The 12,444-nt window shown below is 37.5% G+C and overlaps 1 protein-coding gene across 1 annotated transcript; it reads right to left on the minus strand.

The window, feature by feature from the left end:
- LOC114533085 lies at positions 1–11,990 on the minus strand. The gene is made up of 4 exons (XM_028554669.1): positions 11,816–11,990; positions 5,207–5,461; positions 4,850–5,086; positions 1–109 (listed from the first exon to the last, which is right to left on the minus strand). Exons 1-4 carry the CDS (start codon positions 11,988–11,990, stop codon positions 93–95), a joined length of 684 nt encoding a protein of 227 aa, XP_028410470.1. The 3' UTR covers positions 1–92.
- Positions 11,991–12,444: the final 454 nt, after the last annotated feature.

The following is a 12,444-nucleotide window of genomic DNA, read 5'->3' on the forward strand; positions in this document are numbered from 1 at the left end:
ACATTTCATGTTACAAATTATATTCGATAAGTATCACGTATGCAATCAATTTACTTTTAAATTCAAGTCGTTGCGAAATCGCGTTGAATTCATCATCGGATTATTAAACCTATAAACAAAGGAATATGAGTTTATGTTTTATGTCATGAACAGAAACCTCTTAACATGTTGTAAATACATAATACGATACAGATGTATATATTCACGGATATAACCTCTATAGAAAAGATAGAAACAGGCACGGTGGTGGTGTGGCTATCTATGTTAGGGACATCTTGAATGTGAGAGAAAAGTCTATGTTTGTCCCTGAAAATATTGAAGCCGTTTGTCTAGAGATTACTAAGCCTAAATCTAAACCGATATTGATCACTACTGTTTATCGTCCTCCGAGTTCTAATGTTAATTTTATGGACGAATTAGAAAACTATTTCCACATTTTGGACGAGCAAGACAAAGAATTAATTCTTACAGGGGACTTAAACTGTGACCTTTCTCCTCTACATTTATTATCTCATTCACGTAGGCTTTTGGATATTCTTGAACTGTTTCAAATGAAACAAGTAATTACAGATGCTACACGTATAACAAGTACCACAAAATCTTTACTTGATATAATTGCGACAAATCGCCCTGAAAAAGTGAGGGAAAGTGGTGTTTTCCACCTAGGAATCAGCGATCACAGTCTCGTGTACGTCTGTCTCAAGATATCTCTACCTCGTGAAAAACCTAAGATTATAGAAAGTAGAAACTTAAAGAACTACAACATCAATGATTTCAATAATCATATTTCTCACATGCTGGGTAGTCTAAATTGGGTACACAAAAATCCAGACCAATTATGGGATCAATTTAAGAATGCTTTTAATCATGTGTCGGATATTTATGCTCCAATGAAAACAAGAAAAGTCAGCAGCACATATGCTCCATGGCTAACTACCGAGATAAGATGTGAGATGAACAGGCGAGACTATTTAAAAAAGAGAGCAGTTAAAAATAATTCGGAAAGCCTTCATCGGGCCTATAAAGCAAAGCGAAATGAAGTTAACAATTTAATTAAATCTGCAAAATTTCGATATTGCAAGGATAATATTGAGTCAAACAAACATAATCCAAAACAGATGTGGAAGAACATTAACCAGGTCATCAGTGGAAAAGGTCGGTGTTCTAAAACCACCACTATAACTACAATTAAGGATGATCTGGGTAATACAATCCACGACGAAAAACTAATAGCTAACCAACTCAACAAATATTTTGCAGAAATTGGCCCAAAACTATCAGAGAAAATACCAACAAGTCCTAGAGATTTTTCTGAATTTATGGACCCAGTAGACTGTAGTTTCCATTTCACCGCAATTAAGGATGAAACAGTCTATCGAAAGTTAATGAAGCTCAAATCTAGTAAGTCAATCGGATTAGACAAAATCCCCTCTAAACTGATCAAGGACTCTGCAAGCGTCATCACTCCTTATCTGAATAATATTTCTAACCAATCCCTATTGGAAGGCATTTTTCCAAACGACTGGAAAAAAGCTAGAGTTTCTCCGATATTCAAATCCGGAAACCGAGAGGAATGCGATAATTATAGACCCATAAGCATTTTATCCACCGTATCCAAAATTTTTGAAAAAATTGTATTTGAACAGTTAAGTCAGTATCTTTCTACCAATAAGGTTTTAACAAAGTTTCAGTCAGGGTTCAGGAAAGGTTTCTCTACTTGTTCTTCTTTACTAAGAACAACAAATCAATGGCTTGTCAATATGGATAATGGTTTAATAAATGGTGTTGTCTTTCTAGATCTAAAAAAGGCTTTCGATACGGTTGATCACAATATATTGATAAAAAAACTAGAAATTTATGGCATTAAAAATAATGCCCTTCGTTGGTTCATCTCATATCTAAGTTATTGAAAACAGGTATGCAAAGTGGGGGTGTCTGTTTCAAATAGTGAAGAGGTCAAAACAGGCGTGCCGCAGGGGTCAAATCTTGGTCCTCTCCTTTTCTTACTTTTTATAAACGATTTACCAAATTGTCTCGATTCTTCGGTACCAGCACTTTTTGCTGATGATACTAATATTACAATTAGTGGTGTTACCGCAAGCGAGATTCAAGATAAGTTAGAAAGAGAACTGAATAGAGTTCATATGTGGCTTTTAGCCAACAAATTAACTTTAAACATTAGCAAAACTGAGTATATGCTTATTGGATCTAGACAAAGATTGTCCCAAGTTAGTGTCGATCCAATTATACCAATGGGATCTGAGGGTATTAACCGTGTTTCAGCAACCAAAACACTAGGTGTTGTAGTAGACGAATGCATCACCTGGAAAGACCATGTTGACAAAGTGACAAAAAAAGCTGCAAAAGGGATAGGAATGTTGCGTCGATCTAAACACTTATTTGATAAAGATACGCTTAAAACCATTTATAATGCTTTTGTTTTACCTCATTTTGATTATTGTGCGCTGGTATGGAATAATTGTTCCAAAACCTTGCAAACAAAATGTAACAATCACACTCTCCATATGCCTAAGCCTAACACTAATGCATTAAAACGTAGTTTTAGTTATAAAGGCGCTGCAACTTGGAACAATATTCGATATCAATAATGATATTTTAACATAGTTCCTCCACATTTTAATATTTCAATATTTTAATACGGCCATCTGAAAATCAACCTTTTTATTTTTGCATGTACATGTATTCTTAAATTTTACAATAGTTTAGATAATTAGGTTTTTATTTAATTGGTTGAGATGCTACCGTGTATAAATAATTGTAAATAAATAAATAAATAAATAAATAAATAAATAAATAAATAAATGCGCTCGCTTTTCCCAATAGTATATATGTAAATACGGCATGCGATTATTCAAGTACTCTACGATATAGTCACCCCGACGGAAAATATTTAAATAAAAGTACCTTCAGATGATTATTCGCCAAAGGAAACGTTCATAATACTTGGCTGGCCCATCGACAGTCGACCCAGTAAAAAAATTATAAATAATGAAAATAAAAACTGCAAAATACAAGCGTTTTCCAGAAATCGGTCTAGATTTGCCAGAAATCGATTATTTTCTGCAGGCGATTCCTCGCAAAAAAAACCCACCCCAAGCACCCCTGCGCGCTTGCTTTTTTCAGCTGACCTGTATATAAAACCTGAATGCAACGTTATATATTTTACTATTAAAGCGCCTGGGTACGAGGCTGCTTTATTATCATTACTGTCAAATTCAGAATGACAAAAATTGACATATTCCGAGCAATAATCCATCTTGGCAATCGTGCAATTGTTCATTGTTTATTTTATTTTTAAGTGGAGTCATAGTCCCTTAAAGGTCAAGTTATTGTCATTCGGGATTTTAAAGCACTCGAAGAATCGAATAACACAGCCCGGGTTGAAAAAACACCATGTATAATCAGCCACTTAATTGCATGTTCAGGAAGAGCTTGGTCTTAATTGAAAGGTTTCAGATAATAAAGAAAAGGTTATAGATATGATAAAGGTTGTATAAGTAAGAATTTTAAATCCTAAACTAATAACAAAAATTTAAATTTGACACATATACAGTATTCGTATGAAACAAAGAGGTATTATATCGAGCTCGTATTCAGTGTATATCCTCTACGGTGTTATATTTACTTCGTTGAATAATTATGGCAGGCACACTCATGCTACGCAGACGGCTTGTTTTTTGTTGTGTTTTATTAAATGGACAATTGCAAGAGTGCCAAGATGAATAATTTCTCGGAATATGTCTATTTCTGTCATTCTGAACCTGACAGTAATGGTAATAAAGTTTGATATAAAATAAATCTTCATTATTATTCAACTTGTAACATGTGGAGGACAACGTAGTTTCGGATGTCTAGATGTTCTCCATCTTTCGCATGTCTTATGTGTAATGTTTGGAGTTTTTGATACTAATCAAAGCTGAAACGCATGCCAAAGATAATACGAATTTAAAGCAAAAAGCCAAATTTAGATGCGATGGAACAGCGTGAAATTTCCTGTGACTTGTGTAATTCGTCGTAAGGCTGACACTTTTATCGACGCACTAAAATACTATAAGTAATAAATAAGGCTAATCAAGCATATTGTATAACTATGCAGTTAATATATTTAAACGTGTATTGTACAACAAACCAAAACATGTATTTCTTGGATGGGTCAAGGTGTGCTGTCAAACCCACCAAGGTGTGTTTTCAGTGAACTTTACACACCTTAATGAGCAAAAGGAGGTGTTTTCGTTAACCCACGAAGGTGCGTTTTCGAAAACATGAATGTGTGTTTACCCAGACAAAAGGTGTGCTTTCACTCGCAAGCTGGATAGGTAAATTAAAATGGTTGTGAGAAAAACACAAACAATGTGACATATAGTTTAAACCATTACTTTTTATTGTTTTGTTGAATGAATTCACAGCCTTTGATTGGCTAAAAGTGATGTGTGAAAACTTTATAGGCAACGGATGACCTCATTGATAATTTTTATTGTAATTATATAGATGTAGATTTAAAGTAGGATGACATTACGTCATAAAATAAATACGAGGGAACAATAGCATAGCCCTTTGTCCCGTTGTGCTAATATTTTGGTGTTCATTTACTATGAAAATAATACATTTCTAAACAAATGAATCATTATTATAATAACTCGAAATTTTCATAGAGGGAAAAATCGTCAGGCTGGCTAGCCACTGCGAGGGAACGTTCATTCTTTTGGATGAATAATAAAACAATAATTGTATTTCGTTTTTTACATGATTGAATTTAATAGGACTCGGCTTCCGCTGTGAACTTCGGCTGGATTATTGGTAATACCAAATAGAAACTGATTTAACATACCTGTAACAACAAATGTTACATAACATTCCATAGCAAATGTCTCATAGTTGCTTCTGTAGCTGTAGTTGTAGTTTCGCGTGTAATTACCAACAGAGAACCATCCACTGGTCGCGTTAGGATTGCCAGCACTTGGTGTTGTTGGGCATGTAGGTTTAGGCTCTGACCAGGTGATAAAAACTTTTTCTGTTTGACTGCGTACAACCCTAGTCACTGTTTGTGTACATGGGCATTCACAAGCTACAGGAGAAATTAATTATTTCGTAAATATTAATATCGTAAATAATTTGCGATGTTTTTACAACAAGCATGCATGCAATGTGCCACACCTGAAAAAGAACTGTTACAATAAATACTTACGGACAACAGTAAAATTTACGAAACATTTAAATTGAACAATTTTGCCATCACGTTTATACGAGAATGGGTAGGTAATCACGTGTTTGCCCATTGGCAAAATTGCCGGAGACGCGTGATAAGGTGGATCAACCTTGCCTCTCTCATAATCAGAACACGTGATTTCTGGTATTGTCCAATTGACCAATCCAGTGCGTCCACCGGGTTTAGTATATGTAGTAAACTCGTTAATTCCACCATCCTTACATTCACATTTGCCTGAATTTAGGGAAAGTTAAACATTGTAAAACTCGAGGGTACTCATAATTTCATGGAAATCTTCAACGAAACCTGGGAAAAGCAAGACTGAAACACGGTCTTTACCGAAAAAATATCTGAACGATATCTTATTGATTTGTACTGGTGAGGTTTGTAGGAAAATACCGAGTTCCGATATTTCTCGGTAAAGCTAGGTGGATAAAAAGTTTATTATATGGCATTGTAATGATATGCAATTCTGTCATGCCTCATTGATATTCATATTACTTTCTACTTGATATAAATATATGCTGTTTGTAGTTTTAAGTTAGTAACAAAGTTGTTCTTAACACAGTCGGTTCTGGCGGTTTTAGCATGAAATCATTACATGGTGTCAGGTGTGGGATCATCTAACATTATATATATCTATATATATATATAAGAAGACAATTATGGCTGAAACGACCGGGTTTCGAACGCCCGAGATGAACTGGCAAGCTACAGATTTGCCTGATGAATTTGCAAAGTTTAAACAATACTGTAGTTTGATCTTTGCTGGCCCGTTCGCCGAGAAGACCGAGAAAGAACAAGCCTCATCATTCTTCTATGGATTGGAAGGCAAGGGATCGAGACCTACAATAGTTGGTCGTGGGAAGACGATTCGGAATGTATGAAACCGAGTAAAATTTGGGAGCGGTTCGAAAGGCATCTAGCGCCGAAAGTGAATCATCGTCTAGCAAGGTATCAATTACAGCACTTAAAGCAGATGCAAGAAGAATCTATTGATGATTTCATGACTCGTTGTCGAAATCAGGCTACAAAATGCAGGTTTAGAGATGTTACTGAGATAAGTGAGCGCTTGATTGAGCAGTTAATTATCGGTTCTAAACACAATAAAGTACAAGAGCGATTGTTATCCAAAGGGGAATCTCTCACGTTAGACGAAGCAATGGACGTTTGCAGAACTTACGAAGCTACGCTGACACAGATGGGTCAACTTGACAGTGGCCAAACGAAGGAGATTCATGGTATGCGCAGTGATAACAAGCCGAAAAAATGTGGCAATTGCGGGAGAGGGCATCTTAGTAATCCGAATATTAAATGCCCTGCCTTCGGAACTGAATGTAAGAAGTGTGGAAAAGCTAATCATTGGGCTAGAGTTTGTCGTTCGAAGCGAGAGCCGCGAAGTCTTTCACGACGACAAAGACCAACTTCGAGAAGTCGTTCAAGATACAAGAATAGTGAGCATGGTGAAAAATCGAAAACAACTAGGGGTAAAGATCAACCATACAAAGATATAAACGGCCAGTTCGAAGCAATAACATTCGAGTCGATATCCGTGAATACCGTTAAACCCGCTCAGAATGAAGTCTTCGTTACTGTGAAGGTAGACCTGAATTGGGGTGTCAGTTGCTCAACATCACTGAAAGCCAAGCTCGATACAGGAGCTCAAGGAAACATTCTACCACTAAGACTGTTTCGACAAATGTATCCACGGAATGTTGCAGCAAGCGGCTTGCCTAAATCAGGGAGTCTTGAGAGTTCTACAACAGTGTTGACAGCATATAGGGGGACAAAGATAGTACAATATGGCATTTGTAAGATACCCTGTCAGTTCCAAAATCGGAGATCACAAGCGGCATTCTATGTTACTGAGGCAGATGGCCCAGCAATTATTGGTCTTCCAACATCATTGGAGCTTGACTTGGTTACATTGAACTGTTCGGTGCAGAAGAGTCCGGATGCTCAACCCACCCCCGAAACCCTTCCTGTAAAACCTATTGGCAACAAGGCTGATCTGATGTCACAATACCCTGGATGTTTTGATGGGATTGGGAAGTTGGAAGGTCAATATCACATCACCTTGGATCCATCAATACCCCCAGTTGTCCACGCACAGAGACGCGTGCCATTGAGTTTGCGTGACGATATCAGAAACGAGCTGACGAAGATGGAGAGCCAAGGTGTGATTGCTAAAATTAAAGAGGGGGAACCAACTGCATGGGTTAATAGCTTGGTGTATCGTCGGAAAGCAGATGGATCGCTGAGAATATGCCTTGACCCAAAGGATTTGAATAAGGACATTCTGAGGGAGCATTATACAATACCTACTTCAGAAGAAATTCTCCCAAAGCTTACTGGAGCTAAGTTGTTCTCGATAGTAGATGCTAAGTGTGGGTATTGGAACGTAGAGTTAGACAAGCAGTCGAGCTACTTAACAACGTTTAACTCACCATACGGACGTTATCGGTTTTTGCGGATGCGGTTCGGGTTGAAAATGTCTCAGGATGTTTTCCAAGCAAAGATAGACCAGACGTTTGAAGGCTGTGATGGCGTGGTTGGTATCGCTGTTGATATTGTGGTTTTTGGAAAGACCGACGTCGAGCATGATCGGCATATGCACGAAATGATGACAAAATGTCAAGAGACGGGGCTGAAGCTGAATCCTGACAAGTGTAAAATTAAAGAAACGAAGATCAAATTTTATGGTGTTATGTGCAGTGAGAACGGAATTCAACCGGATCCTGCCAAGGTATCTGCCTTACAGAATATGGCACCTCCATCCGATATCCAAGAGCTTCAAGCTTTTCTCGGGTTAGCAACTTATATGAGTCCGTTCATTCAGAATCTCAGTGATTTAACAGCACCGCTACGTGACCTGGTGAAGAAGGGGAACGTTTTTGAATGGAATCCATCCCATCAGGTGACGTTTGAAGCTATCAAGCGTCTAATCAGCGATGATTCAACATTGGCTTATTACGATCCTGAGAAAGAAATTACTCTTCCAGTCGATGCATCCACAAAAGGCCTGGGAGCTACGTCACTCCAAGAGGGGAAACCGATCGCTTTCGCTAGTAAAAAGTTGACTGAGACAGAGGCACGTTATGCAAATATCGAACGAGAGCTACTGGCGGTAGTGTATGGATGTGAGCGATTTCACACATACTTGTTTGGGCGAAGTTTCGTGGTTGAATCAGATCATAAACCCTTGGAGTTTATCCAGTTGAAGCATTTAATTTCAGCACCCCCAAGGCTTCAACGGATGTTGTTACGGTTGCAACCGTATGACGTGACCATCCGATATAAGCCTGGAAAACAGGTGCAAATAGCTGATGCTCTGTCAAGGCTTTCACCCGAAGAGAGGACGCCAATACCTGACCTAAACGTGCAAATCCATCACGTTTGTCCCCAGTTTTCCAGTGAGTATTTGCAGAAGATTAAGGTCGAGTCAAATAAGGATGCGGAGATGATTGCACTCCGGAATATGGTATGTGGTGGCTGGCCTACAACGATAAAGGAAGTACCTATCATTTTAAGGCCTTATTGGACGTTTCGAGACGAGTTAACTATGGAGGACGATCTTCTTTTTAAGGGTCATCGTATTATCATTCCAGCTACAATTCAAAATGATGTCCTTTCCAGGTTACATGCAAGTCACCAGGGTGTGGAGAAAACCAAATTGAGGGCTAGATCGTCGGTATTTTGGGTGAATCTGAATAAGGATATTAACGAGATGACTAGAATGTGTAACGTATGTCAGAATTATCAGAGTAAACAGCCTAGAGAGCCACTGATTCCCAGTGATATACCACCTCGACCATGGCACACGATTGGAACTGATTTGTTTTATTTCGACGAGGAGGAATATCTATTGATTGCTGATTATTACTCGAAATATCAAATCGTGCGAAAGGTACCGAGGGGCTGCAGCAATAGCAAGATGATAGTGGAATTAACGAAGCAGATCTTTAGCGAGCATGGTATCCCTGCGATTGTCAGATCTGATAATGGACCACATTTCCAAGGTCATTACAAAACATTTGCGGAAGATTTCGGTTTTGAACATATCACAAGTTCTCCGCATTATCCGCGTAGTAATGGATTCATTGAGAGCCAAGTGAAGATTGTAAAGAAAACTTTTCAGAAGGCAAGAAAGTCGAAGGTAGATCCACATATGGCCCTATTATGCTTTCGTTCTACTCCAATAGATAGTCAACTTCCGTATCCAGCCGAGCTATTGTTTGGACGGCAAATACAGGACAATCTTCCTAGGAGAGACCTAGAACAAGCCAAGATAAGTCCGTTCCGAGATGTGTTTTCAAGACTACAGGAAAGACAGACAAAGCAGAAGTATTATTACGATCGGTCAACGAAAAGTCTACCAAGCCTATGTCAAAGGCAAAACGTGATGGTTCAAAACCCGAGAAGTCTTGAATGGGAGCCAGCCGAAATAGAAAGCGAGATCGAAAAGGCTCTACGATCCTATAATGTATCGATTCCAGATGGAAGAGAATTACGACGAAATCGATCGCAGATTCGGGAACGCAGCTGTAAGAGAGTTCGTATTAATCCAAGTCCGGAGTCGCCAAAAGAGATCAAACCACAATCAACTCAAGAGATCGATAGTCCGGCTGCTGTACAGAGATCGGAACTAGCCCAGAGTGCAAATGATCACTACACGACTAGGAGTGGAAGGATCGTGAAGCGTCCGCAAAGATTGAACCTTTAATGAATGAATTGTCTTTGTTTGAATAGGTTAAATTAACAAAAGAAAAAAAAGGATTTATGTAGCAGTAGCATTGATCACTTGAGAGTTTTATATTTTATAATAGGAAAAAGGGGATTTTCCTTTCTTCTTCTTCTTCTTCTTCTCATATTACTTTCTACTTGATATAAATATATGCTGTTTGTAGTTTTAAGTTAGTAATAAAGTTGTTCTTAACACAGTCGGTTCTGGCGGTTTTAGCATGAAATCATTACAGGCATAAGCCATGCATTTACACTTGAAACGAACGGAAAATGCATGAATTCGCGATTCGTATAATCGTATTTTAATTTCGTGTTACGGCATTTTATCTGAAATGAAAAAAATTCATATTTTTAACTAAAACCATTTGTGGACATCTTTTTAATTAAGATAATTATGAATTAAAAATCCTCAAATTTAAAATCCCGTGCACGTCATAACAATAATTGGTATTAATTAGGGAAGTCTGGGCCAGTTATTCAAAGCTTGTTTAGCGCTAATCCTCGCTTAAATTTTATTCCTTTGTTTTGGTTAAAGTGCTTCTGAACCGCTGTTGGTTTTAAAAAATTTTACAAAAAATGGTTTTTGTCGGTCTTGAAAATATTTATAGAAAAATATATTAAACTTTGTAAACAAGTGATTAAAAAAAATTGATGTATAGAGTTGCTTTAACCCAGGGTTAAAATAATGGCCCAAAAGTTTCAATAAAAACTAGAGAGGTTATATATAAAAATTTATTACGTTTTGACATGTCAGATTACACATGCAAGTACAGAGACTGCCCTTTTCTAATAACGCGGGAAAGAATAAATGCCAGAGCTATATTACCCATGTGTGATTTTTGGCACTTCCCTCGATGCAGGTAAATGCTAGAGGTGCAAAGAGTCGTAATTTTGAGTGGAATTACACAGCCTTCAAATTCAAGCCAAGGACAGTTGATGAAAAAATGAGTCAACTATCAGTTCTCCAGCAGGAATCGAACCTACTCTTTTGCGATGCCGGTGCCATTGGCAAAATCATTGGCAAATTACCTTTTAGGCTTTTAGCAGCTGGTGCAAAGCGGACGGAATTTTCTCAGTATACAGGGTTCGGCAAAAAATACATGACTCTTCGTAAGACAACTGTGGCTACATGTATATGATGGCAACATTTCATCCGTCATTTCAAAAGAATAGCCAAAATACTTGTATGGTAAATAATGTAAATAAACCGCGGTGCATATTATGTCTATGTTGTGGATGCTTCGACGCGTAAATCGATACTGTCTGTTCTTCCATTATCCGCGACAGAACATAGAAACTTGATGTAATAACAGATGTGAAAAAATTGTTTTTCTTTGATCTCCTCTTCCCTAATATAAACCCGAGTCGGTGCCAAGCATTGGGCGAGGGTACTTATTCCGCAGGGAGATTTTAATTACGTCCGCGGAAATGCAAATGCGAAATCAAAGTTGTCCGCCATTTATTATGTCATGGACGTTGGCCGTTTTTGTAAGTTATGCGCATGCGTGAGCTCAAGACGAGTTAAAACTGGTAACTACCAAACGTCTCCAAACGTGCGATTGGCTAAATTTAAATTTCGGTCACGTCAGCATAACTGACATTTTGAATTATAAAACTTTTTTCAACTATTTTTCACTTGGATGGTCTTGAAAATATACGAAAAATTGACTCTCTCAAATTAAATGTACTTGATATAGGATTTTACTTATACCACGACTTCGATCATTCGGCAGATCATTCAGAGTATTATAGAATTTCAATGTTGGAAATATATGTTCATTGCTTCAGACGAGACTTTGCATGCATGTACCTCTAGTTTATGTAAAAAGTTTCACCAAAACTTACCGAATGACGCGCAGGAAGCATCGACAGTCTCATTTAAAACTTTTTCAAACGCGTTTAATTTTACTTCAAACACTCGTTCTGATGACGGCCATGGTTCGACACGAAGTTTAAAGATTTTTTTCTTGCCTGCAATTGCGCCAGTTAAACCAATAATGGTGACATTCTTGTTTCTCATTTTTGTACATTCCTTTAAGAACTTTTTTTGATCTTTTAAAGCATCGTATGTTCCGTTGTTTAACAATAGCAAGAGAATAACGTCTTCCACATCAGAACGAGAATTCGTAGGACTTGTGTCATCGAACGCCTTTGAAAAACATTTAGCACAATTTAGAACGTATTAAGGTCAATGATTTATGTAAGATTATTAACGTTATATAATATTTTATTATATAAATATTTTATTATATTTTATTTTGTGGGCTATAAAATGATAAATTTGCCGGGCTGAAATATATTTTAGCCCGCTGATTTAAGCCAATCAGAAGAATGATTAAGTGTTTACCTATTGCATAATTTTTTATACAAAAATTGCCCTTAATAGAGTAGTTATCAAGTTGATGTTCTTGGACATAAATGTGTTTTTGGCCCTCATCAGAACACATTTTAACCCTCGCTACGCTCGGGCTAAA

Source organism: Dendronephthya gigantea, unplaced genomic scaffold (assembly GCF_004324835.1).
Source record: "Dendronephthya gigantea isolate DGI-Jeju-01 unplaced genomic scaffold, DenGig_1.0 000085F, whole genome shotgun sequence".
NCBI classification, from domain to species: Eukaryota; Metazoa; Cnidaria; class Anthozoa; order Malacalcyonacea; family Nephtheidae; genus Dendronephthya; species Dendronephthya gigantea.